General features: G+C 63.8%; 1 protein-coding gene across 3 annotated transcripts; it reads left to right on the forward strand.

Annotated features, from left to right (window-relative positions):
- The first annotated feature begins 2,391 nt into the window (after positions 1 to 2,391).
- PALM (paralemmin) lies at positions 2,392 to 26,696 on the forward strand. 3 transcript variants are annotated; one of them, XM_078443772.2, is made up of 10 exons: positions 2,392 to 2,845; positions 13,233 to 13,284; positions 13,690 to 13,770; positions 14,088 to 14,215; positions 15,530 to 15,653; positions 17,070 to 17,091; positions 17,611 to 17,673; positions 18,180 to 18,239; positions 20,711 to 20,842; positions 24,720 to 26,696. In XM_078443772.2, the coding sequence occupies exons 1-10, from the start codon at positions 2,841 to 2,843 to the stop codon at positions 25,247 to 25,249; spliced, it is 1,197 nt and encodes a 398-aa protein (XP_078299898.1). In that variant the 5' UTR covers positions 2,392 to 2,840; the 3' UTR covers positions 25,250 to 26,696. The 3 variants fall into 3 exon arrangements, with proteins under 3 accessions (XP_078299898.1, XP_078299896.1, XP_078299897.1); XM_078443770.2 differs by lacking the exons at positions 2,392 to 2,845; positions 17,611 to 17,673 and adding an exon at positions 10,672 to 10,985; XM_078443771.2 differs by lacking the exons at positions 2,392 to 2,845; positions 17,611 to 17,673; positions 20,711 to 20,842 and adding an exon at positions 10,672 to 10,985.
- The last annotated feature ends 123 nt before the right edge of the window (positions 26,697 to 26,819 follow it).

Genomic DNA, 26,819 nt, shown 5'->3' on the forward strand with positions numbered 1-26,819 from the left:
CTGGGATGGGGGCTGCAGGGTGCCGAGCGGAGAGGAGGGGAGTGGGTGATGCGGCCGCCTCTTGGGGAGAACACGCAGCTCTGGCCCACGGCACACCCCGCCGTGCCCACCTCCCGGCCATCGGCTGCCACATGTGCCACCGGGGGGGGGGGATGCCCACCCACCGTCTCTGCCTCATCTCCCTGTCTCCTGTGGCACCACCTCCGGGCTGGCCCCCTGGAAGCGGTCTGTGGATGTCGGGGTCTCTGTTGGGGACCCCGAGAGCCTCAGGGAGGACTCTGCTTTCGATCTGAGGGAGGCGGGCACCCTGGGAAGTTTAGGGCTGGCGAGGGACGGGAATGGCTTATCACCTGCCCCTCTCCATCCGTACGCTCTCCTTTCCCTCCGGTCCCTGAACAAAACGCAAACCTCAAAGCTTGCATCATTTACGTAGTAGACAAAAGCGCCCCCTCTCCGAGAACAAGGCTTCTGCAAGCCTGGCACCTAACAGCATCAGGGGCTCAAGAAATGTTTGGGGGCGTGACGGACACAGAGGCAGAGGGGTAGCGGTGAACGCACGCACGGCCCGCTTTCGCCGAGCCCCTAGCGCAGGGTCAGACCGGCCGAGCACCTGTTACATAAACAAAGTTTTAGTGGCACACAGCCCCACGGGTGCATCTGTGTGCTGCCTCTGGCCGCTCTCCCGCTGCGATGGCAGACTCCAGTCCTTGCGACGCAGATCGGCCTGCAATGCTGAGAAGTGTTTACTACCTGGCCCTTCACGGAAAAAGTGCCAAGCCCTGAGTGGGCATGTGCCGGACGCTGCTCCAAGGCATTGTGTATATTCGCTCCATCAACCCTCCCAGCGGTCCTAGGACGGGGGAAATAAGACCCAGAGGGGTTAAGAAACGGACCCAAGGGCACACAGGATACACGGAGCTGAGCTGGCACTCAACCCCAGGGCTCCCATGCTTCTCGGGACTGTTTGGTTTGCCCTAGGCTTGCTATTTCATCTCACCGGTTTAATGCTAAGCGAATGTACATCCGTCGTAAAGAGAGACAGGCAAAGACCCACGAAAGGAAAGGTATCGATGTCCCTCCCCATTCAGAGCTCATTCAAGGTTGTTTCTTTCTACACGCACACACCCACCCCCTCATTGAGCCCCTGCTGAGTGGAGGGAAGAACCGACTTCCCCCCACTCCAGACCCCAGTACGTGTTCAGGGTCAGGGGCTAGTGTTCTCGTGAGAGCCTGGTAAGTCGGGGCCGTGGTCTGCACGTTGGTGGGCACAGGTCCTGCCTCACTCCCAGTCTGTGGGGCCCACCTGGTGACACTGGCATCATGAAGGACTCAAGACAAACTACGGGGGACCAAGGAGACAGCGGGGCATCTAGCTGCTTCTTTGGGCCACCGGCACCTGCTCCCCACATCCTCCTGTCCAGGCCTCCCCACCACTAGCCCAGGCCGGGCCTCACACTGAACCCCACCCGATGTCACCCTTGTCATCTCTCCAACCCTGTCTGTGTCATCGTGTCCTTCCAGGGGGTCCCCAGAAGACAGGGGGACCCCAGTACTTGTCATCCCACGTCCCATCTGGTGGCAATCTTGTTGCCTCCCCTTTCAGAATCCGTCCAGCCTCCAAGCCCCCTCTCTTTGCTGTCCTCAATCCCCTCCTGGCAGCAGGAAAGGCCTTCACAGAAATAAGTAAAACAGGCTGAATCCTCTCCTGCTCTAAACTCTGCTATGGCTCCCCAGCGCCCCCAGGACAAAGCCTGCATTCTGTGTGGCCTCTGAACGGCCCCTTCCTTCACTCTGGCCGCCTGGGCCTGCAGTGTGGCTAAGGGGGGGCGGGGCGGGGCTGATTAAACGTACGACTGTTCTCCAGCCGCAGGACCAGGCCCAGCGCTGGGGAAGCGCGCAGCTGTTACCCTCCTCGGCCAGGTCTGGCTGCCTTTGCGCCAGCTCTCACGTGCCCTACACCTGGCGGCTCTTCTTTAAGACGTCCCACAACCGGCCTCTCGCGGCCCTTCGGGCTGCGGCAGAGACGTCAGCTCCTCGTGGCAGCCTCCAGGACACCCCCTCCCCGGGTCCCACTCCTCCTTCTCTCGGGTTGCGTGTCCCCATCCACGTCTCCGCCCTCCAGACCCGGCTCTGGGCAGGGGCGACCCTGTCTGTGCAGGCGCGGAGAGGCGGCCGCCCAGGGACACGGAATGCAGGGCGCGGGGTGGGGGTGGGGGGCGGCTGGGGGCCCAGTGCGCTGAGGAGGAGACCGCGGCTGGGGGACCCCCCCCCACCGTGCGCCAGGCTGGGGGCGGGAGGGGGGCACGGCGGGGTCCCAGGGCGCCAGGCTGGGGGCGGGGACCGCGGCGGGGGTGGGGGGGCCGTGCGCCAGGCTGGGGGCGGGAGGGGGGGCACGGCGGGGTCCCAGGGCGCCAGGCTGGGGGCGGGGACCGCGGCGGGGGGCCCAGTGCGCCGGGCTACGGGTGGGGGGGGGGGGGCGCGGCGGCTGCGGGCGGCGGCCGGCAGGGGGCGCGGCGCCGGCAGCCGGGAGGGAGCGCGCGGGGAGCGAGCGCAAGACGCGCGGCGGCGGCAGCGGCGGCGGCGACGCGCGCGCCCAGCCCACCCCCCGCGCCCGCCGCCGCCGCCGCCCGGACAATAAACAGCCGCGCGCGGGGCGATGCCCGAGCCGGTGCCGCCGCCCCCGCGCCGCGCAGCCCCGGCCGCCAGGCCTTAGCCCTCCAGGCCTCCCCCCACCACTGCCCGGCCCGCCGCCGCCCCCCACCCCGAGCCCCCCGCCCCCGCGCCCGCCCGGCGCCCGCCCCCGCCCAGCATCGCGGACCCACCCGGACCTCGGCGTGGAGATGGAGTGAGTAGGCGCGCTCGGGCCGGGGGTGGAAGGCTCGGGGGCCCGGGGGAGGGGGGCGAGGGAGGGGCGAGGCCTCCCCCCCATCTCCCGTCCCTCCGTGGGGCGCGTCGCGGCCCCCGCGCGGAGAGGAAGGCGGCGGCGAGGGGGCTCCCGGGCCTCCCGGGCCTCCCAGCTCTGCTGGAGAAGCGCTTGGGCCGCGTCCGCCCTGAGGCCTCCCCCATCCCCGACCCCGGCGGCGGCCCACGGGCTCGTGTGGGGACTGGGGCGGCAGCGGCCGGTGGGGGCGCAGCCTGGGGCGCTGGGGAGGGGGAGGCCCGCGTCTCTTCCCGAGCCCCGCCCGCGTCCCCGGGCTAGCCTCGACCCTCGGCCACCTGTGGGCTCCAGAGCGGGAGCCGTGGGGGTGATGGCCGGACCCCTCCCCATTGCATTGCACTGGCCTTCAGCCTCCCACCGCACCCCCCCCCCCCCCCCCCCCCGCCTCCAACCTGAGCACTCACTCCCTGTGCCCTGGACGCACCAGTCCTCCCTCTGTCTGGCTGCCCTCCCCAAGGGCCACAGCACTGTCACGAACGCCTGCTGGGGCGGGGTCCAGCCAGCAGATACTGTCCTGACTACCGCGGGAGGGAGGGAGGGGGCCTCTCTGCAGCCTTCCTGGTCTGGGACGTGTGTGAGCCTGGAGTGCTTTCCAGCAGGCGAGCTTGGGTCTGATCCCTTCCCAGGGAAGGCGTCCCCAAGATGGGACCCCAAATGGTGTAGCCAAGGAAGAGCCTGGCCACTTGCACCATAGGCTAAAGGTGCAAGCGGGACAGGCAGCCTGGGTCCCCCCCGGGGGGGGGGGGGCAGCCTCGGTCCCCGGGGGGGGGGGGGGCAGCCTGGGTCCCCGGGGGGCTGGGCGAGGAACTGCCCACAGCAGCGGAGGGTTCTCGCACAAGGTGCTGGATGAGCGTGCACAGTCGTTTCAGACAGAGTCCCCTCTCTCCTGGCGTCAGGGTAACCCCCAGGCCCCACTCCCACAGGTGGGCACTGAGGGTGTGGGGTGTGCTGACATGGTCGGGAGATGAGAAGTGGTGTCCGGGTCCTGGCAGCCCCCGCACTGTGTGCCAAGGCCAGCAGCTGTCTTGCTTGGGGCCAGGTCCTCCCACCCCCCCCCCCCCACCCAGCGGAGGCCTGGACAGGGAGGCCCCCCCCAGCCCGCCGCCCCCCCCATCGCCCAGCCGCCCCTGCTCTTCCCACTGGGTGTGTTTTCTGAGCCGACAACTCTCCTCCAGGGATTCACCCGTGACCTGCCACACCCCCGGCTGGGTGGGGGCCGCTGCAGCCCGCCCTCCCCAGGAAGGGACACCCGATGTCCTCTGCTTTGGAAAACCCAGACAAAGGCCCGGCCTGCTCCCCCACCCGGCCCCCGGGAGCCCAGCCAGGGGCTCAGGGGAGCCAGGGCCCGGATGTGTCTGCCTGCGTTAGGTTCCCCGACTTGTTTATCTGCTCTGCTCCCCAGGCCCGAGGGGAGCCTCTGGGCCTCCAGACCGCAGACCCTGAGCAGAGTGTGGCTGTGGGGAGGGGGCTGCCTCAGGGGATGAGGGGTGAAAACCAAGGAAAAGGCCCGCCCAGGATGGAGGCATGAGCGGATATTCTGGTTGGACCCTGTTTCATTTCCTGCTATCCCTTTCATTCCCCGCTGAGGTGCTGCTGAGGCCCAGAGAGGGGCAGCCGCTGCCTCAGAGTCACACAGCAGGAGGAGGGCCCCTGAGTGCTTGCGGCCCTGCCCCAGTGCCTTTTGCCCGTGGATCAGACATGCTGCCTCGGGCCCCACGTTGGGTAGATCGCTGGGTTTTCTGGGGGCAGACGTGGGACCGGCTTGGCGTTCACGGGCCTGAGTGGCCGTGAGAGAAAGCGTCTGTGCCCCCGGCTTGGCTGGCCGGGCGGGTGGGGAGCGGCCCCATCCTTCCCTGTCCTGCTGGAGTGCCCGGCCCTGGTGGCCCAGCTTGAGGTCCCATTCCAGGGGCCCGAGGCAGCTGCCCTTTCCTCCTCCACGGGCTTTGCCATCCGAGTCACAAGAGAAGGTTGTGGCTCCCGGCGCTGCTGGAGAGGTGAAATATGAATTGAAGAATTTATCAAAATTTTGTTAATTCAAGGATTAAATTAAAGGTTAAGTTAGTTTGTGTCAATTTAACAACTTAAGGGTTTAACCAAAATCCTTGAGTAACTACCTCCAGGGAGGCCGGGAGCAGGATGGGGGCCCCGCTGACGGGTGGGGCACAGGAGGAGCGACGGGAGCTGGGTGGGACACCTGTCCTTGTGGGGGGGGGGGGGGGCTGGCCGCGTGGCCCCTGGCCCAGGGCACCCGGCTATGCAGCCCTGAGCAGCCTGAGTCAGGTGAATGGGCTCAGACGGGGCCGCAGCAGATTCTTTCCCCGGCCTCAGGCTCCGGCCTTTTTCCCAGGAGAAGGTCTCAACCGGGTGCAAGATGGGTCCTTAACGCCTCTCCCACACTTGCTAATCTCCCCGTTTAACGAGAGCCGAACCAGTTAAAAGGCAGCAGCGTCTAGTGATAATTGAACGTAATCACCGGCGTTTATTCTCATTGTATCTATTTTTTAGTGTTTTTACTCTGATGTTTGTGTGAGCGGTGTCTGGTTTTCGGTCTTGGCCACGGTGTGACATTTCCTTCTGAAAGCAGGGGGGTTTCTTGAAACAGTGAGTGTCCCCTTGAAGGGACGGTAACAGAGGTGGTGTCAGGAACTTGGGAAGGCGGGTAACGTTTAGTAAGTCCTTGCTGTGCACGGGGCTTTTTGTCCGTGTGAATGTGCTTGATGCTTACGAAGCCCTGCAAGGTGGGGAAACTGAGGCTCAGAGAGGTGACCTGATGTATCTGAGGCCACATAGCCGGGATTTGCTCCTGGGTCCTTTCAGCTGCCGGGGTTGGGGGTGGTGGTGGTGGGGTCTTTGCACCTTCCTGTGTCCCATGGACTGGGGGGGGGGGGGGGCTAGGTACCCTCACGTTAGCTTCTCACCCCTGCGTCTAGGACCACCTGCCCTGTGCCTCCCCGCCCCCTCCCAGGAGGGGTGTGGCTAGAGGAGGGGGCAATGCTATTAGCATTTCGGGGGGGACTTCTGCCTCAGGTGCTGAGGTCCGTCTTCAAGGGTCTCAGATTTTCAGGCTGGGAAGTGGGTTGACGTTCTTTAAAAAAGTCATGCCCCCTTTTTCCAAGTCTGGGAACCCGTTTCTTTCCATCCACCTGTGATCTGTTCATTTAGGTGACACTCCCTGCCCACCCGCGGAGCCTTGTGTAGGGATAGGGCCCCGCTCCGTCCCCTCACGGACCTTCTCTAGGAGAGAGATTTAGAGGTGTACCTCGGTGGGCGGAGGGCGTGCCTGCTGGGGGGCTGGCCTGTGCAAAGGCCTGGAGGTGGGAGAAGAAAGCCTCAGCAGAAAGCAGTGCTGTTTGCTTTGTGCTCTCGGGGCTAGGTCCTGCCAGGCTTGGGGCACCCAGCAGGGGAGCCACGGGCGGCCACGGACCCACGGTGTCCAAGCAGGAGAGGAGTGAGGTTTTGACCTAGGCATAGAAAGAGGATCTGGAAGCCGAGGACCAGGTCAGGGCTCAGTGTGGACAGTCACCGTGTGGGCGGGTGGGGGAAGGGGGGGGACCCCGTGTCTGGGCGGCAGAGCTGGGGGGAGGAGGGACCCCGTGACTGGGTGCCAGAGACCTGACTTCAGACCCCTGGATGGGCGGGGCGGGCGCCTTGGCCACACGGCACAGGGTCTCCACGTGGCGCCGATGGCTGAGGGCGGGTCTCAGGGTCTACGGTGTGTGGAGTTGGCCTGGGGGTCTGTCTTGTTTTCAAACAACTTTTTTACACTTATTTATTTATTTTGAGAGAGAGAGAGAGAGAGTGTGCGTGCGCACAAGGAGGGGAGGGGCAGAGAGAAGGAGAGACCGAATCCCAAGCAGGCTCCGCGCTGTCAGCACAAGCCCCACGCGGGGCTCGTCCCGCGAACTATGAGATCATGACCTGAGCCGAGATCGAGAGTCGGGCGCTTAACCGACTGAGCCGCCCAGGCGCCCCTGGGGCGTCCGTCTGCTCTCAAGGGTGTGAAGCAGGAATTCGGGGACCTCCTGAGCCTATCACTGGGACAGTCCGGATGAGGCTGGGAATTTGGAGGGGAGCCCAGCCCAGGCCGAGTGGGAAAGACAGGTGAGAATCAGAGTAGGGGCAGTCACTGCAGGGACAAAAGGGTGGTGGCGGGGTCGGGCCGGGCCTGGGAGCCCAGCCCGGTGAGCAGACCGTGGGTGTTGGGGGCGGCAGTGTTGGGCTCTGAAGGCCAGGTGACGGGCAGGGTCCCTTCTGGTAACTTCCGTCACAGTGAGAAGGCGCTGCCGGTCGGTTTGTAGTCAGACGCTCCCGACCCCGAGAGTCCCGGGCAGAGCCCCGGGGGATCCGCCGCCGCCCCTGGGGCGGGTGGGGGGCGCGTGGGGGGCGGGTGGGGCCCTGGCACCAGCCCAGCTGTTTCCACTCCACACGCGAGTGTTTTCTACCCGCTTCCTTGCGATGCGACCCACACCCCACAGAATCCACCTGTCAGGAGGATACAATTCAGTGGTTTTCAGTGTGTCCACATAGTTGTTCGATCATCACCTCTTTCTAGTTCCAGAACATTCCATCAGCCCAAAAGCAACCCCACCCCCATCCCCAGTCACGCCCCAGCCCCCACGAGCCCCCTCCCCGTCCGCGGATGAGCCCGTTCTGGACGTTTCACACACGCGCACTCACACCCCGCGTGGCCTCTCGTGTGGGGTTCCCTCCCTGAGCGTCGTGTGTCCGGGGTCCGTCCGCGGGGCGGCGGGGGCGGGCGCCTCGCTCCTGCTCGCGGCCGAGGGACCTTCCTGAGTGTGGTGGACGTGTTCTCTCTGTTTATCCATCAATGGACACTGGGTTGTGTTTTAAATTTATCTTGTTTTTTATTAAAATTTTCTCTTCATGTTTGTTTATTATTTTTGAGAGAGAGAAAGAGACAGAGCGCGAGCCGTGGAGGGGCAGAGAGGGAGACGCTGAGCTGTCAGCACAGAGCCTGACGCGGGGCTCGAACCCACAAACCATGAGATCATGACCTGAGCGGAAGTTGGATGCTCAACCGACTGAGCCCCCCGGGCGCCCGACACCGGGTTGTTTTACGCATTAATTTGTACAGTCACTTCTGAGGTGGTTGGGTGACCTTGGGCTTATTACTTGTCCTCTGTTGGAGGCGGGGAGCCTGTTTTAGATAAATGTCTGATGTGACACTGAGTTTCTTCCAAGAGAGATGGTCACAGGACAGTGGTCCTCAGGGTGGTGGGAATGTGACAGGGGAGGGACCCTTGGGTGGGGGCCACCTCTGAAAAGGTACAGACTCTAACTGATTCGCTGGCCCGGTGAACGTTCATTGAACCCTGCTGTTCACTGGGGGCTGGGGACATGTTATGGACAGAAAGAGACCCTGTCCTTGTGGGGAAATAAAATAAATGATGAGGGTGCTGCTTGGTGGCGAGCCGGTGAGGGGTTGGGGGTACAGGGGAGGCCTACGTGAGGAGGTGACGTTGAGGGAGCCAGTGAGTCCCGGGAGAGAGCACGGCAGATAGAGGACACGGCCAGTGCAAAGGTCCTGAGGTGGGAGCATGCCTGGAATGTTTGGGGGTTGTGGCTGGATCCGAGGGAGGGGTGGGGAGGGACCCCAGCTCTTTGGGGCTGGTCTCTGCCTCTGGATTGAGGCCCAGCTTGCCCTAAGCTGGAGAAGGCCTCTGGGTGCCATTCAAGCCCCACTGCCCTTCCCCCGTGGGGGCCCAGGGCAGGGTCCACCCCCCTCCCCTACCCCCAGGTTAATAGGCAACAACTGTGCCTCTGGATCTGTGGCCTGCTCTGATCCCAGTTTCCGCTGTGGGGGTGATGCCTCTCTGCCTTGAGCTTTCCAACCATGCCTCACGGGCTGCTCACCTTACCAAAGACTGTAGTTGTCCCCTGTGCCGACGGTCTCAGAGGAAGAGAATTCCTTCCTGATGAAGGGACAAGATCAGGAAGGCTTCCTGGAAGAGGCAGCTGCATGTGCTCTGAGCTTGGAGCAAAGAAAGGGGGAGGCAGGGAGCTGGAGAAGGGTGGGGGCTTGAACACCAGCTAAGAGGCTGAGCCTTGTGACCAGGCTGTGCAGGGCCTCACAGGGAGGAAGGTTCTGGGGGCTGGAGGGGGACAAAGGCCCCACAAGGGAGCTGGGAACCAGCAGTGAGATTAGGACTCCCCCCATTCCAGCCACCCCAGTGGGGGGACGGGCCACAGGGCTCCCTTCCTTAGCCCCTTCCTCAGCCAGACTCTGCTCTCCTTCCCTGCACCCGTGGCCACGGCCACGACCACGGCTGTTTCCTTTTAGTTAGCACAGGAATGTTGCCGGTGTTGGGCTCCGTGCCTGCCTGGGCCAGGACCCCTCATTCCACTGGAGCTGCCTGGCATGGGCCTGGAAGGACCGGTGTGTGACCCCCCCCACGCCCCCCCTCCCGCCTCAGACCCGGCTCATCCTGCCCGCTGGGTGACCTTGGGCAGGTTGCGTAACCTCTCTGGTGCCTTTAAAATATAAACGCCTCCCAAAGCCGAGGCCTCTGCAGGGCCCGGCTCGTTTGGGTTTGGGCCTCATTAGCTCATCTCCTGAAGCCAGGATTATCTCATTCGCTCTCAGCCCACACCCTCTCGAGTCCTGAGCCGCCCACATCGGGGCTCGAGCCCAGAATTTGCTCCAGGCACTGTAAAAATAATCAGGCGAGGACAGGAGTCTGCCTGTGCTGAGGGTGGGCCTCCGGGAGGAGGGTCTGTCCCTCCACCGGCAGCTGCTGTGGCCCATTGCCCAGCAGAGCCAGTGGAGGCCCAGAGACGGGAGTGACCAGCCCTGGGCCACACGGCCGCCGGGGACAGCTCTCACCTGTCCAAACCCGACCGTGTGTTTTGGCCAAAGCTCGGTCCTCTGCCCGGCATCTCCTGACATCTGGCCTCTGTGTCCCTCGCTGGGTCCTGAGGAGCGTCCCCGCCGTCCCATTGTCCCCCCCCCCCCCCCCCCACCACCTGTGCGGCCTGGCCAGGCCTCAGGGAGGCCCTGTGCTCGGGGAGCACTCAGGAGCCCGCCTGTCTGGATCTAGTGTCAGTTGGCCCACTGAGGAAACAGGCCGAATCACTCCAGCTGCCTCTCAGCGTCGTCAGCAGGGTGCTTCCCAAATGCCCTGTACGTGCTCACCTGCTCCCGAGCCTCAGTTTCCCATCCTGGGAAAGGGGGCTGAGCCCCGCCGGGGGAAGGCGGTGAGCGCTGGGACCGGGGTCCCTACTTCGTGGCCGTTTGATTAGGATTCTGCGGTCAGACTTTGTCCTTCGGATTGTGACGCGTTGTCTGGCTGACCTCGGTCTCCCTGGCTCCAGGGGCAGGTCCAGAGCCTTCGGGGTACAATCCCCTTCCCTGGGCTGCGGCCCCTGACACCAGAAGGGGGGCACCCCCAGCAGCGGGGCAGGGCGGACCCCTTACCTCCCCGCATCGCACCCTCCCCAGCAGCCCCTGAGGCCCAGGGCGGGGAAACCCCTTAGCCCCCCAGGCCCGGCTTGGGGGCGGGAGATGCTCCGCGCCGGCAGGCCCCCGCGTGCCGGCCTCCGCGTTGCCATGGGGACGGTGCGGTTGCCAGGGCGACCGCCTCCCGCGGGCCCCACGGGGGGGGGGGGGGGCGGCGCCCGGGGCGGGGCGGCTTTGGCGCCCTGAGGCGTGGGGAGGGGCGCCGAGGGGGGGGGGGCACGCAAGGCTGTGCCCTCTGGGCTGCGACAGGACAGGGACGTTGAAGGGAGGGATGGATATTGTCTCCCCGGGGCCTGTGTCCCTCTCCACAGTGGGCCCGCCTGACCTTCCCCTGACCTGGTTCAGCCGGCAGGGACATGCCGCCCAGCGAGGACACTGCCTGCCTTGTTGTCTCCAGCCTGGCAGGCTGGCCACAGAGCGTCCCCGTGTCCCTGTGTCCGGCCTGAATGGCCGCCTGCCTGCTGGGGTGCGGACCCAGCATCAGGCCGCTGCCGCGTCTGCCCTGCGGGGCCCTGTGCGCGCCGGGGTCTCGTGGCTATATGCCCCTCCCCCAGCTCCACCGTCTTCCTGGTGGCTCCCTGGGGGCCGCGTGGCAGCTGGGAAAGGGTAGGCCCGTGGGGTGGCCCGGAGCTCTGTGCTCCCCGGCTGTGGGACTGTGGACAAGTGACTTGCCCTCTCTGGGCTTCACTTGCCAGCGGCGGGAGGAGGGCACCAGGCGGAGTGAACAGCAGGCAGGAAGGAGCTTGGAGCGCCTGAGGTGGACCGGAAGGGTCTGGGGCCCGGAGTAAGCAGGAGGGAGAACCAGAGGGGTGAGGGCGGAGAGGTGGGGAGGGCTGGGCTACACTGGGACTTCCTTCACGGGGTGATGGGAGCCAGGGACATACAAGGGCAGGAGAATGAGTGGTTCTGATTTTTGTTCTGCCTCTGTTGTGGGTGGAGAGGGGACCTTCAGGGGGCAGGCAGGTGACAGGCTGTGGTCGGGGCCGGAGATGGGAAATGTGAGCTTTGCAAGAAGTGGAGGGCGGGCCTCCGTGGGGCGCACCGAGCAGTGTGGCAGACCCAGAAACGTAGCTGATCAGGCCCTTCGGGGAGGGCCTCCAAGCTAGGTTGCTGGATCAAGCCTTTCCTGAACTTGACCCGGCCGAACCCAGCCTCCCTGGGGAAGGAGAGGGGGAAGGCACAGAGGGTGCGGCTGGTGTTGTCGGGTCCCTGGGAGGCACAAAGGGGCCAGGTGCCACCCGCCCGGAAGGGAAGAGCTGGGTGGGGTCACCTGGCCGGGGCGTGAGAACCAGATGACTTCACGGGTCTCAGCAAGGCCAGGAAACTGAGCCTGAGTGGGGTGTGTGGTGGGGCATTGCAGTTCAGGATGAGTCTCCCCGGGAGCAGCCGCCTGGGTGTGGGTGAAGCCTCGGTCCCAGGGGGGGACCTCACCCAACACACCGTGTGACTGTGCCTCTGTCTCCTTTCTGAATGGCAGCGGGCGGGGGCGGGGGGCACCCAACAGGAGCTCGGGCGTCTGTGCCCACTGTTTGTGCAGATGGGGAGCCGAGGCCCAGAGGGGTTGGAGGGTCTGTGGAGGGTCTTTGGAGGCCCCGGGGTGGCTCCTGGCCCACGGCTGAGGGCTGGTCGGGGCGAAAGCAGAACGGGAGGACGGTCTGTGACTTCGTCCCTGTGCAGATGAGGGTCTTGTGAGAGGATCCGGGTCCCGCTGCCCAGAACCGCCCCCCGTGCCCGCCGGCCCTGCCCCCGTGAGACTGGTGAGGCCAGAGCGGCCCTGGGATCCTGGGGATTTGGGCAGAGAACCGGGAGGCGCGGGGGTCCGCGCTGGAGCTCAAGACCCTGCCTCCTCTCCCTGCCTCGGCTTGTCACAGAGGCCCTGGAGGCCAGACTTTATCCTCAGGCCCACCACGGGCGACAGCTCAGGTGCAGACATTTCACTGAGCACCTACTGTATACAACTACTGAGCACCCTATTATGTGCAGACATTTCACTGAGCACCTACTGTGTGTAGCTTCCAGGGGCCCTGCGAGAGGCCATAGAAAGGAGAGGCCAGGTTCTGCTGTTTCCCACCATGTGTGGAGGGTTTGGGGGAGCAGTGGGGAGGGAAGGGCAAGAACCAGGCCCCCATCTAGTCCTAGGCCTCTTGCCTCCCCCCACGGAAGCAGGAAGCCTGTCCCTTCAGCTGCACCTGGCCACACGGACGTTTAACCAGAGCCCGCTACGTGCCAGTTCTGGGTGGCTTCCCGAAAACATCCCGTGGATGAGAAAGGGCATCTGGGACTGAAATCTGGGTTTGCTGCTTCTTGGCCTCCTGTTCCCCAGGGGGCTGAGAGCCCTTTCTGAGCACTGGGGCTCCTGGGAGACTCCGGGGGAATCCCCAGGATAGCAAGTCCAAGGGTTGGGAGGGGGCCCGTGGGGTCCTTCGCCCTCCGTGTGTCCCTCCCGGGGCTGGATGACAGGTGCTTGCTGGGTAGGAGGGCGAGGGGAGGGCTGTCCTGACCAGTCTCCGAGTCTGGGCGAGGGGCTGCACGCCTTTTCCTGCACATCCTTCACGACCCAGCTCCTCCCGAAACCCTTCCCCAGTCTCTAGGCAGAGAGCCCCGCCCTCCTGTCCCTGGGCCCTGCTCTGAGGGGGGCAGGAAGCTTTGCGGGAGAACGAATGCGGCGATGAGGCTCAGGACAGGACAGAGCTGCCTCTGAGGGGGGCAGGGAAGGGTCCCATGAAGCTGGAAGGCACAGGGCTGGGTTCTGACCAGATCTGTTGAAAGCAGGCTGGGGTGGGCCCCACCTTGACCTTGTGCGTTCTCTCCCCCCAGGGTCCTGGCGGCAGAGACCGCATCCCAGCAGGAGCGGCTCCAGGCCATTGCAGTGAGTCTCCTGCCCCTCAGACGGTGTGGATGGGGGTCGGGGTCTCCACACCCAGCCCGGGGCCCTTGGGACTCAGAACCAGGGCATCCCACGGGAACCCTGAGTGCCTCCCCGCAAAATGGACATGAAGGGATCCCCTCAGTTCTCAGAACGTGGACTCCTAGTGGAGCCTTCTACTGGAGATGGGGGGACAGGTGGGGGGTTCAGGCTGGGGGCTCAGACTCGGGGGGTCAGGTTGGGGGGTCAGACCGGGGCATAGGCTGGGGAGGACAGGCAGGGATCCAATCGGCCACGTAGGTGCCATTCACAGTAAAGCAGGATCTGTGTGGGCAAAGCGTCTAGTGGGCCCGGTGGGGTCTGTGTGGCCCCCACCTAGTCCTGACCCATCGTGTGCATCCCCGTCAGGAGAAGCGGAGGTGGCAGGCGGAAATGGAGAGCAAGCGTCGGCAGCTGGAGGACGACCGTCGGCAGCTACAGCACCTGAAGGTCCTGAGTGGGCGGCCCGGCCAGGGACCCGGGCCTCGTCTGGGGGGAGGCAGAGCCTCTGGGACCTGGGGCCCCTCGGCTGGTGGGGGGGGGGCAGGGCCCCAGGACCCGGGCCTCGGCTGGTTGGTGGGGGGGCAGGGCCCCAGGACCCGGGCCTCGGCTGGTGGGGGGGGGGCAGGGCCCCAGGACCCGGGCCTCGGCTGGTGGGGGAGGGGCCAGGCCCCAGGACCTGGGCCTTGCCCCTGACAGGGGCCGGGGGAGTGGGAAGGCAGAGCTGACCGGACCCTGACTCTGACCCGGGTCCCTATCAACCCCAGTCCAAGGCGTTGCGGGAGCGCTGGCTGCTGGGGGAGACGTCCTCAGCATCACAGGGGGATGAGGACATGCGGAGACAGATGCGGGAGGACGAGCAGAGGGCGCGGCTGCTGGAGGGGTCCATCTCCAGGTGGGTGGGGTGCGGTCCAGGCGCGGCTTTGATGGATGGCGTGCGGGCCTCTGAGCTGGGCCTGAGGGGGCAGGGGGCTGCCTGGCGCGACCCCCTGCTCCTTCCAGCACCGGCGGTGCAGGTGTGTGAGGGTGACCCGTGGGGGCGGATCCTGGAGGATGGGAGTTGCCCGCAGCGGCCTCCCTGGGGGTTTCCTGGCGCCAGCCCCGCCGGTGAGCCTTCCCTGGCTTGGTGCTGGTGCAGGCCTCAGACGCCCAGGCAGCTGGGCCCGCAGGAAGCCTGGGGAGGGGGGGGCGGGCCCAGGGAAAGTGACCCCCCCCCCGCCGCCCCCAACCCCCCCTCCCCCCCGCCCCGGGCCGGGACAAAAGGCCTGGGGTTTCCGGGCAGGCAGAGGCTCGGCTCCAGGGCGGCAGGGTCACGGTGGAGGGAAGTGACGGCCAAAATTCCAAGCGTCCACTTGGCCAGAGAAGGTCCAAGAGGCGTGGGGCCTGCCCGGGCCCCACAGCGCGGCCCGCCCACCACGAAGACCTGGGATCCTGTCCTGCCGTCCAAGCAAGCGTATTCCCGGGGCCGCGAGCTGTTCCCCGGGGCCAGAGCTGGGGGCTCGAATGGAGGCGGGACTCGGGCGGGACAGGACTGACGGGCAGAGGGCAGAAACTTGCTGGGGATTGTTGGCCACTGGGGGCTGGACGAGGCGGGCTTCTACATCCCACCCTGCTGGGTGCAGCCCTGGGCGGGGCGGGGCACACGGGGCCAGCTCAGGAGACTTCACGGGGGAGGGGGCCTCGCTTGAGCCCTTCCGTGCGTCCTGCACGAGTCAAGTGCTTTGGGGGCCCTTGGCTTTCTTCCTCCTCCTCAGGTGGCTCTGCCTGGACGCCTCCCTCGGGAAGCCCTCCAGGCTGACCCTAACTGTGGCCAGCCTGTCCACCTAGAGCTAGGCTCGCTTCATCAGGGGCCACAGCCCCAAGCCCCGGCCGGCGCTGCTTTGTTCCCACGGGGCCGTGGGCTCATTACTTTGCAGTATTTGGAAGGTGATGTGGGTTTTCCAGTTCCCCCAGAGAGAGAAAGCTTCCTGTAAACATAAATGCGTGTGAACGGAAAACAGGAGACTTGGTTACAAACCAACAGACAAGTACTCGGAGGCAGTGAAGGTCCAGGGACGGGCCAGCCCGGCCCGGCTGCCCGCCTCGGTTTCCCCGGTTGCGAGAGGGAAGGATGGAAATGGCTCCCAGCGGTGGTGGGGGGGGGCATCGGGTCAGGGAGCCCACGGTGGCGCTGGCGCTCACCCCCCCCCCCCCCCCCCGTCCTCCCCAGGCTCCAGAAGGAGATTGAGGTGCTGGAGAACGCGGGCCCGCTCACCACCGCTGCTGGAGAGGGCGCCGCAGCCCCGAGCCCGGCCAAGGACGAGAAGACGGAGGTGGCGCTAGATTCTCGGCAGGTGAGGAGGTGATGATGCGCCTGGGGCGCCCACCAGGGCCAGCCCCAGGGCGAGACACAGCCCCTTCTCAGACTTTAGAGCCACTCCCCGCTGCGCGCCTCAGTTTCCCCCACCCCCCTTGAGCGCCCCCACGTGCTGGGGTGTCAGGAGGGACCGCGGGCACTTTGCACGAGACCTGGCGCGGGGGCAGCTCTCGACGAAACCCCCACTTGTCACCCCTGCGTTTACTGAGTCTGCCACCACCGTCGCCTGTCCGTGGGCCCATTCCGGTGGGAACAGCGCCCCCCTCGGGGGAGAGAGAAGCTCCGGGACCCGGACAGGTTGAGGCCGCACTGCTAGGAGGTGGCCTTTACCGGACTTGGCCATGTTTCTGGGGTCTGACGAAACCAGACCCTGGAGCTCTGGACCCAGAGCTCACGGACGCCGTGTGTTAGCACAGATTCAAGATCTCCCAGGCACCTTTGCTGCTGTAGGATTCAGGAGCCCTGGGACACGTGTTCCCCCCTCGTGTTCTAGCTGTGATGGCACCTTGCCTTGGGGCAGGGGCCCCGGGGGCGTCTTGAAGGCCGGCATCCCTGCCGTGTGTCCGGGCCCTTCTCCACATGCTCCTCTGTCAGCTGTCCCCTGCTCTCACTGCTTTCCCGGGCCTGGCTTGGGGCAGACCAGGGGGATGTGGGCTGGGGCCTGGCCTCGCCGAATCGCGCCAGGAGAGCGGGGGGAGGGTGGTCAGGCCGCGGTGGGTCAGCCCAGGGTCCCGCGGAGTCCCTGAGGAGGCATTTGATGCATGGGAACCCTAGACAGACTTCCTGGAGGAGGTGGGTTTTGAAATGGAACGGGAGTTCTTCGGGCTTGGGCTCGAGACGAGAGGGACCTTGCACCGAGGTTGACTGTGTATAGACCTTGTCGTCGTGATGCCCGCGTCCTGAAGGAGACGGAGATACTGGTTGGGCACGTGACACGGTACCTTGAGGGATAGTGACCTGATGTGGTCGGGGTGCAGAGTGAGAAACCAGCCAGGCAGAAATCTAGAGTGCAGGGACGTCACATACAAAGGCCCTGGGACAGGAATGTGTTCAAGGAACAGGGAGGCTGGCCAGACATGGGGGGGTGGGGGAGGAGAGGCCTGCGGGCAGGGAATCTGTGGACCCAGGACCCTGGGGGTCATCGAGAAGGGTTTCGTCTTCGTTTGGGGAGCAACAGAGAGCCACCGGTGGCTTGTGAGCAGGGCGGGACATTATCTGGCTGTCACAGGCTACGGCAGGGGTGGGGGGGTCCCTTCCGGAGGAGACCGCCCCTGTGATGGGGTCACCAGCTGCGAAGCCGAGCCCTCTGCGGGTTCCCCCCCCCCCCCCCCCCCCCACTGCTCCCAGCGGGAAGGCGGCTGCAGCCCTGACCTCTCTCCCTTCTTTCTTGCAGGCCCCGGTGGGCACGCCCAAAGGTAGGCTCCGGGGAGGGGCGGGGCCCGAGCGCCCTCTGGTGGCCGGAGGCGGGTGGTGGGCTTGGGGAGGGTGCCTGGAAAGTGACGGCTGGTGGCCGGTGTTGCCGACGGAGGCCGGTTATTGTCGCTTCTGTGGAGCCCCGCCTCTGGCCACGTCCCCTTGCTCCTGTGCCGGCGGGCGGGCCTCGGTTTTCACGTCTATACAATGGGATCTGTGGGGGCAAGAAATCAGCGTCTCAGAAAGTCCGGGGGACGGGGCGCTGTTTTAAAGGACAAGGTTCCCCGCCCACAGGTGAAAGTCTGCCGTGCAGGAAACAAAGACAAAAAGCCAAAAGTTTGAGATGTGGGATCTATCTTACTCCCTTCCTCAAAAAGGATCACAGATAAATAATATACATTTGCCAATATTTCACAAATATGTATGGTGCTTAAATACAGATTTAATTGCAAAGGTGATTGTTAAATATAATAAAGTATTAACCATATTAAAATTATTTAATATAAATTATATTTTTAAAGCACATATTGAGCTAGTATCCGCATGTGGGAGCGTGGAAGGAGGGCCACCAGCCGGGACTGGAGGTGGTGGCCAGTGTCTTTGGCCTGATTTGTTGCATGTTAATTATTCAGGGGAGTGTCTTACTGTGGAATTAAAAATGAATAATTAAAAAAAAATCCACCCAGGGCTCTCAGGGATTTTGTGAAAATCATCTGAGCTGAGAGATGGAAACAGACTGGGGGCTGGTGTGTGTTTAGGGGGTTCTGGACGTGCACACGTGTGGAGGGGAGTGTGTGGGTGTCTGGGCAGTGTCTACGTGTCTGGGGGTTATCTGGCTGCCTGGGTGGGGTGCCTAGGCGTCTGGGGGTGTCCAGGTATGTCTGGGTATCTGGGGGGGTGGCCAAGTGTCTGGGGGCATCTGCAGGGGGTTGTCTGGGGGGTGTCCGGGTGTCTGAGGGTATGTGAGCATGTGGGGAGGTGTCTAGGTATCTGGAGGTGTCTGGGTGTATCTGGAGGGGTGTCCGGGGGTCTGTGCGACCGTCCCTCCTCTGACTGCCATGTCTGTCTTTACCCTTCACTCCCTGAACAGAGAAAGGAGTCTCCAACACCCCTGTGAGGACGGTCGAAGGCTCCACCATGATGAAAGCAGGTGGGTCGGCCCCCTGCCTCACCCCCTGCACCCAGCTGTGTCCCTGGGCTGAGTGCCGGCCCCAGGGGGCCTGGAGAGGCAGGGGCCAGGTCAGACGCAGACGCACCCTCAGCAGGAGCTGTGGTCATGGGGGTGGCAGCCGGACCGAGGCCCAGCCCTGAGCCTGGGGTGGGGCCCGGCCGCCCCCCTGCTTTGGCACCCTGGTCACGCGCTGGCCCAGCTTCCCTGAGAGGGTGGGGCCCCTCGCATGGCCGCTCTCTAACCCAGTGCTCCCCGCGGCGTCCTCCCTAACCTTGCTGCCCCCTCCCTGCCTGTGGGGCGGCGCACAGGCCCCCCCGCACACGCCCGCACGTGCTCACTGCAGAGCCTCCCTCCTCTGCTGTCCTCAGGCTGCCTCAGGATAGGGAGCGAGCGCACCGTTCCTGGAGGTGACCGAGCTGGGACTCGGGCATTTCTGCGCTTCTGGGAAGCCGAGAGAGACAGGGTTAGCGCTAAGCATCACACAGAGTGGGGGTTCAGGTTCTCGCTCTGCCACAAGGTGACTCCCCGTCTCCGCCTGTTGGGGCAGCGGGATTATACTGACTGCAGGCCCAGGGTCAGGGACCCAACCCGGGAGCAGTGACGGGTGGTCACAGCTGGCAAAGCCTTATTGCTGCTGCTGGTATCGGGGTGAGTTGTGGATGCAGGAAACCACAGAGGGAGCTGAAGACCATATTGGGGGCAGGGTGGCCAGGACACCTTGGACGGTGACAGGGGAGGCCCGGGGTCTCGTGCAGGGTCAGGCAGTTTTGCCCCAGGAGGCAGGGGACAGAGGGTAGCATTTGCCAGGGAGGAGGTGTCTTCAGGACCCTCTGTGCCAGTTAGACCAGCTCCACCCTGTCCCTTAACCAGTGACCTTGTGTAGTGCACAACCCACGCAACTGTGTGTCTGGAGATGAGGGTGTTAGGTGGTGCAGGGGTGTGGATTAAATGGCATTCGTTCAGTCATTTGGCAAGTGCTTATTGAGCACCTGCTGTATGCAAGGTGTGAGGGACACAACCCGGGGCGGGGGGGGGGGGCTGACATTCTCATAAGGGTAATGTCTATGCAATTAACTTATGGAGAAAATAAGGCAGCAGGTGGAGCTGGAGGGGGCACATTTAATCAGAGGGCTCAGGGGAGGCCAAACTTAATAGGTGAGTTTTGAGCAAGGACCCAAAAGAACTGAAGGAGCAAGGCACAGGGAGATAGGTGTTTCAGGTGGAGGTCACAGCACATGCAAAGGCCCCGGGGGCTGGATTTGTACCTGCCTTGGGGAAGGAATAACCAGGAGGCCTGAGTTGATTGGAGCAGAATGAGCTAGGGGAAGAGAGGAAGGAGGTGAGTGCAGGCCAAGTCATGCTGGGTCCCGTGGTTGTGGGAGGACTCAGGCCTTAACCCTGGGACAGCACAGGGGAGCCCTGGAGGGCTGTGGGGGGAGCAGGGACCTGTACCACCCAGTGCTCACTGGCGCCCTCTGGTGGCAGTGGGGAGAACAGACCGTGGGCGGCGCCTGGAGGCAAGTGAGAGGGCAGGAGAGGCCTTCAGTGGGTCCCAGAGTGGTGGGGGGAGATGGGGAGCTGACCTGGTCAGGGGACACGGAGGGGTTGAGATGTGGGTTGAGATTCCAACTGTTCCCAAGGCAGCACCCACTAGATTTGCAAATGGACAGATGGGGGGGTGGGGTGAGAGAGGCGGAGGAGGAGGGAATTGCCCTGATCCGGGTAGGGAGACCCAGGAGGGGCGGCTTATGGGGGCAGATTGGAGGGAGTCTTGGACATGGTGATTTGGGGGCGCCTCGGGGACCCTGAGGGGAAGGTGGGATACTGGGATTCAGGGCGAGGTCCTGGGGGCCATGGTCACACCCGGGGGTCACTGCTAGGACCCAGGCTCCCCACGTGGTCTTTGTGGTGGTGGTTTCTGTACAGTGGGGGCGGGATTTTGGCTGTTGAATTACGGCTCTAACGGGTAATGACGCTCATTTATTTCAAGAGGGAATTTTCCATTCTTCACGGTGAAAGAGCTGACGATCAGTTCGATAGTTGACCGAAGTACGGACGCACAGACACGCTGACCACCGAGGCGGGGGTGGGGGGTCCAGGACGGGGCGGAGGTCCAGCTGGGAACGCATGCCTGCCAACCCAAGTTCAGATCTTGGCTGTGACCATGGTCAAGGCACGGCCTCCCGCTGGCTCTGAGGAAACAGAAGCAGTGTAAGGCTTTCCACGTGGGGTGGGATGCGAGTGTGGGCTTCGAATGCCGAGCAAAGGACCTCAGGCTGGCGCCCGTGTGGCGCTGGGCAGCCGTGGGCAGACGAGGAGCTGGGGGGTGCTGCGTGGAGGGCGTCCCCACTGCTTGGCTCTGCGCTGCCGGCTCCCCTCCCTGGCTTGGCTGCAGCCGGCGGGGGGCACGTGGGCAGGTGGCCTTGGGTAACCCGTGCCTCCCGTGCCAGCCATGTACTCGGTCGAGATCACGGTGGAGAAGGACAAGGTGACAGGGGAGACCCGGGTGCTGTCCAGCACCACCTTGCTCCCTCGGGAGCCGCTCCCTCAGGGCATCAAGGTGTACGAAGACGAGACCAAAGGTATGCGGCCCCCGTCCCCCACCCCAGGCCCCCACCCCACCCCCTTCCCGCAGCCCGCCTGAGTTGACGTGGGTGCTGCTCGGGGAACGGTCTCACCCCCCACAGCCCACTGTTGACTTAGAGGCCGTTCAGTACTGGGCCTGCAGCCCTGTCTTTGTTCACTCCAGGAACCTGACCCGAAGCTTGGCCGAGGGCTGGGTCCTAGGCTGGGCTCTGGGAATTGAATCACAGGGGGACGCGGCTCTGTCCTAGCAGAGCCCCTCGGCCCGTGGGCCCAGCCCTTCGGTCTGGAGCTCACGAATAAATTTAGATGACTATTGTTGAGATAACGATGACAAGACCCCCCAGAGGTGCGGCGTCTAGCGGGGGCGGGGAGGGGCCAGGGGAGTCTCCTCAGAGGAAGTGAGCAGGGCCTCACTGGACGCACAGCAGGTGCACAAGGAAACAGTGTGCCTCACGGAGGCCACAGCATGTGCAAAGGCCCTGTGGCGGGATGGAATTTGCTGAGCTGGAGGAACTGAAAGGAGCCTGTGGGGCTGGTGCAGAGTGGAGGGAGGTGTCAGGTGAAGCGTTGGCGGGAGGGGCGAGCAGGGGCCAAGGTGCCGAGATCTGGTTTGGTTTTGGGAGTTCCCTCTGGCGGCCGGGAGGGAAACAGGGTGTGAGAGACTCCGGCAGGAAGCCTGATGAGCAGCAGCCTTGGTCAAAAGCCCCAACATGCCTGTCTGTCTCTCCCTCTCTCTCTCTCTGTAAGTCATAAACCATAAAATTCACTCTTTTTGTTTTTAGGTAAAAAAAACCACTTTATTTATTAAAATGTTTACGTTTCAGAGAGAGAGCGCGTGCGCACACGCATGAGCGGGGCGGGGGTGGGGGGGCAGAGAGAGAGACACAGAATCCAAAGCAGGCTCCAGGCACAGAGCCCGACGCGGGGCTCGAACTCACAAACTGGGAGATCATGACTTGAGCTGAGGTTGGCGCTCAACTGACTGAGCCACCCAGGCGGCCCAAGAAAAAACTGTCTTTTAAACTGTGTTATCCGTCCGTGTTTAGACAGCAATTTCATAAATATTTTGGCATTTAAACTTTTGCTCCTTTTTGGCATGGCCTGTGGGATAGTATATAGATAACCCCAGGGAGGGGAAATTTCGGGCAGTATTTACTACAATCGTAGGAAAAAGGAGACGGATGACTTCAGTAAACAAAATACGTTTTGAGAAGACATTAAAAAGTTGTATTCAGGGGCGCCTGGGAGGCTCAGTCGGTTAAGCGGCCGACTTCGGCTCAGGTCATGATCTCACGGTCCGTGGGTTCGAGCCCCGTCGGGCTCTGTGCTGACAGCTCAGGGCCTGGAGCCTGTTTCAGATTCTGTGTCTCCCTCTCTCTCTGACCCTCCCCCGTTCATGCTCTGTCTCTCTCTGTCTCAAAGATAAATAAACGTTAAAAAAAAAAATTTTTTTTTTAAAAAGTTGTATTCAAAATTAAGGCAAACCATTTGCTTTCCTCATGCAGTGGAGTTCTTGGAGCTGGCCGCCTGAGTCGGGGATAAAATTATACCGCCCGGCCCAGAGTCCGTTAGTAAGTCCACAGTGGGGTCTGTGCCCAAACGTGGCATATGGAGTGGAAGCGTCCAGGGCACCCACACAGTTCGGCACGTGGCTCAGTGGGTTTGGGTTTGTTCGCCATGTTCTGTGCTCTGATTGCAGAACATTTTCGTTCTCCAAAACAGAAGCCCCATCACCCCCCATGCCCACCATGGCATCCACGTAACCCCCTCCCTGTCTGCGGATGGGCCTGTTCTGGACGTTTCGCACACGCGGAATCACACAAGTGGAATCGCGCACAAGCGGCCTTTTGTGTCTGGTTCCCTCCCTGAGCGCCGTGCGCTCAGGGTCCGTCCGCGGTCATATCTTATGGGCTGAATAATATTCCACTGTTTGGAAGGATCACGTTTTGTTTATCCAGTCATCGTTGATGGCTGTCTGGGATGTTTCCTTCTTTCGGGTTTTAGAATGCTATACAAGTTTTTGTGTGGGCACATGTTTTCGTTTCTCTTGGGTGATACCAAGGCTTGGAATTTCTGGGTCACATGGGGACTCTGTGTTTTACCTTTGGAGGAACTGCTGGGTGTTTTCTTTTCTTTTCTTTTCTTTTTTTATGTTTATTTATTTTTGAGGGAGAGAGAGAGAGACAGAGCATGAGCCAGGGAGGGGCAGAGAGAGAGAGAGGGAGACACAGAATCCGAAGCAGGCTCCAGGCTCTGAGCCGTCAGCACAGAGCCTGATGCGGGGCTCAAACCCACGAACCGCGAGATCATGACCTGAGTTGAAGTCGGACGCTCGACCGACAGAGCCCCCAGGCGCCCCATCTCCCCCTCCCACTAGCCGTGCACGAGGGTCCCCAGCTCCCCACGTCTTTGGCAACACTTGTTATCGTCCCTCTTCAAGTTACTATCATTATTACTGGAGCCATCGTGTTGGTGGTGAGATGATGTCTCGCTGTGGTGTTGATTCCCAGAGCCTCGTGATCTTAGAGCCTGTTCGGTCTCTGTGGCTGTGAAAGGGGCCCACTCGCAGCCCAGCTCTGTCGTGGTTTGGAACGTAGACCTGGGTGGGTAGAGTCCCCGTTCCAGCCCTCCCCAGCTGTGTGGCCCTGGGCACGTCCCAGCTGCCTTGGCTCCTGGACAAGAGTGACCTCGCAGGGCTGAGGGCAGAGGCAGTGCCTGATGCCTGGGCTCCCAGAAGGTCCTCCCTGAGCACAGCCTGGCCCAGCCTGGGGGACTCTGGACCCGCCAGACTGGACTCTGGTTGCTTAGCAATGGGAAGGTGATCCATTTCCATGGCGGCCAAGGGCTCGGATTCCTATCTCGGGGGCAGTGGCCAGTGGGAAATACTCGGCTGGATCCCGTGCAACCAGGGCACGCCCCACCCTCCGGGCCTCCAGCCCAGAGTCGCCGCAAGGCCTTGAGGTGTGGACACCCGTCCCCCGGATTTGGAAACCGAAAGTAGAAAGCGCTTTCCTTCTGGCCAGAAACCGGGAACTGGAGCCCTGACCCTCGACCCCAGAGGAGCAAGTCCCTAGGGTGTGTCCCCCCCACCCCCCCCAACACTGACGAAGGGCAGCTGTGTTTCCAGGAGTCTGCTGGGCTGGCGCCATGGTGTGGCGGGACCCCACCCTGCCCTCGGGGACTGCTCCCTGACCTTGGGGACTCCAGCCCAGATCAGAGACACCAGTGTGGAGCTGGAGAGATCTGGAGAACACCTTTATGGAGATTGTATGCACGCAGGTGCCTTCCTTTCAGACGTGGGGGTGGGGGGCAGGTACACACCAGGCTGGGGGTATCCAGAGGGGCCAGTCTTCTTCCTCAGCGAGCGACAGAGTCCAGGGTGGTCAGGAGAGGGAGTGACCAGACTAAACTTTAACTCAGGGTCAACCACAGGGACCCAAAGAAGGAAGTCACGGTCCCCGAAACTCCTCATGGGAGGGAAACACACTTAGACCAGGAGAAAGGGTCGGGTGCAGCCCCAGCCGGCTGTGTGACCAAGGGCTGGCCACGTCCATGGTCTGAAGCGGCGTGGGACCCAGTTGCCGGGAAACACTGCAGGATGCAAGCAGACAGAGGCCCCATCAACTGGATTCCAGTCTTTCCTGGTCTCCAACAGGTGCTTCTGTGCCTGTACATTTTCGTCTGTGCGCCAGTTTGGGGGGGGCACAGACGCCCACAGGGAGCTTTCGATGCCCATTGGTTTTAAATGCGTGGTTCAGTTTCGCATTCCTTTTTACCCTGGGGGGCAGCCCACAGCCCTGCCAGGCCTCCCCTCCTCCCAGAGAGAGCCAGCTTACTCTCTGTCTGTCTGTCTGTCTCTCCCACCCCTACCAGTGGTCCACGCTGTGGACGGCACCGCGGAGAACGGGATCCACCCGCTGAGCTCCTCCGAGGTAGACGAGCTCATCCACAAGGCCGACGAGGTCACGCTGAGCGAGGCGGGGTCCGCGGCGGGGGCGGCGGAGGCCCGGGGGGCGCCCAAGGAGGCGGCGCAGAGCACCCCGTCCAGGCGGGAGATCACCGGCGTGCAGGCCCAGCCGGGAGAGGCCACGTCGGGCCCGCCGGGCATCCAGCCCGGCCAGGAGCCCCCGGTCACCATGATCTTCATGGGCTACCAGAACGTGGAGGACGAGGCCGAGAGCCAGAAGGTGCTGGGGCTGCAGGGCACCATCACGGCCGAGCTGGTGGTCATCGAGGACGCCGCGGAGCTCAAGGAGCCCGCCCCGCCCAACGGCAGCGCGGCCGAGCCCCCCGCGGCCGCCGCCTCCCGGGAGGAGAACCAGGTGGGGCCCGAGGCCCCTGCCAGCGACCCCCAGGACCTGGACACGAAGAAGCAGCGTTGTAAATGCTGCTCTATCATGTGAGCCCCCCGGCCCCCGCCCCCGCCCCGCCCTCCACCCACAGTCACCCACCGCCCGGCCCGGCGCCTGCCCGCCCTCCACCCACAGTCACGGGCCCCGGACACGCGGCTGTCACATGGTCCCGCCGAGGGTTCTTTCAATGGAAAGAGAGGGACGGGGGTCCCCCACCCCATCGCCACCCCCGACACCCCTGAGCCACTGAGCCGTGCACCTGCGCCTGGTAGGAGAGCGACACGGACGGACCCACGTTTCCCGACGCGAAGGGCACCCCCCCGCCCCCCCCCCCCCCAACACGGCCGGGGTTTCGGTGCAGCCGCGGCCGGCGGCCAGCCGCCCTCTGGGCCTCCTGCCTGTGCCTTCCTGCCGCCTCCAATGAGGTCCCCGAGGGGACGTCCTGCCGGGTTAGGGCTCCTGGGGGCCCGCTCTGTCCCCGCTTAGCCCCTGGAAATGGGGTTTCCCGGCCGAAGCTGTGGCGTCCGTACCCAGGCCACTGGGGTGAGGCCATGCTTCTTTGGGGAGTCTGGGTCGGAGGTCGGGTTCAGGGTCCTGGAAAGAAGCCAGGCCCCTCTCTCTGGATACCCCCAACCTGGTGTGCCCCTCCCCCCAGGCTCTCTCTGGGGTGGCCGGGGGGGTGAGGGGGGCGGCATGCTGGAGCCTGGGAAGGGAGAGCCCCAGGGACACGCCCCCGTGGGGGATGGGTCCGGGACCCCTGCGCTGTCCCCCTGCCACGGGGCCCAGGGCCACGCGAGCCGCTTCTTGTCCTGAGCTCCCACTCCCACTGGGCCCTTCTTCCTCCTGGTGCTAATTTGGGGACCCTGGGGGGCTGCCCGGGACCTGCTTGGACCAGGGTGCTGGGCCCCTCCAACCATACCCCAGAGATCAGGCCACTGCCACTCCAGCGGGCTTGGCACATTTCCGGCAGTGGTGGGGAGCACGCAGCCTGGAGCGGGGGGCTTCCTCCGCAGGAGACCCCCATCTGCCGCCCCGCCCGATGCGAGCCTGTCCCCTTCCCGCCGGGAGGGGGGCGGGGACAGGGGTTGCGCTCCTGGGGGCCACCGACACCTGGATGTGCACACACGTCTCCCCGGTTGCAGCCACGCTCGCCCCAGAGGCGCGTTCGTGCACACGCTCACAGACCCTCACGTGTGGGCTGTGGTCGGTGAGGCCCCGTCTCAGCCCCTCCCCTAGGGGCCTCCCACCCGGTGCCCGGGGCGGGCGCAGGGGTCGCCTCTGGTCGCAGCCCGGACCCCGACTCAGCTCTGCCCCTTGGTGGCAGGGGGAGAGGCCCCCTGCGAGGTGACCCTGGGCAGTGGCCGTGGGACCCCCTCTTCCTCCTTGAGTCCTCGAGCTGTGAGCCTCCGCTGAAGTGCCCCTCTGCTTTTGATGTGTGACAAGGCCTTGTTGTTCTTGACTTTCCCAGAGAAGCAAATAAACAGTGTGAACAGCCCCAGGCCCTGGCGTCCTTGGCTTTCACGGGGAAGGGGGGGGGGGGGGGAGGGTGTGGCCAGGTGGGCGTGGCCCCACCAGGGCGGCCGGGCCATAAAAGGAGGCCGGAAGGAGGGAGCAGGCTTCT

This window comes from Panthera onca, chromosome A2 (genome assembly GCF_046562875.1).
Source record: "Panthera onca isolate mPanOnc1 chromosome A2, mPanOnc1 haplotype 2, whole genome shotgun sequence".
Lineage (NCBI taxonomy): Eukaryota > Metazoa > Chordata > Mammalia > Carnivora > Felidae > Panthera > Panthera onca.

Excerpts from the sequence above, each read along its gene's own strand:
- PALM (XM_078443770.2), top strand. The coding sequence starts at position 10,687 with ATGGATATTGTCTCCCCGGGGCCTGTGTCCCTCTCCACAGTGGGCCCG. Across the intron at positions 10,986-13,232 it reads CCAGCTCCACCGTCTTCCTG|GGTCCTGGCGGCAGAGACCG; the intron begins GTGGCTCCCTGG and ends CTCTCCCCCCAG. Across the intron at positions 15,654-17,069 it reads TGGCGCTAGATTCTCGGCAG|GCCCCGGTGGGCACGCCCAA; the intron begins GTGAGGAGGTGA and ends TCTTTCTTGCAG.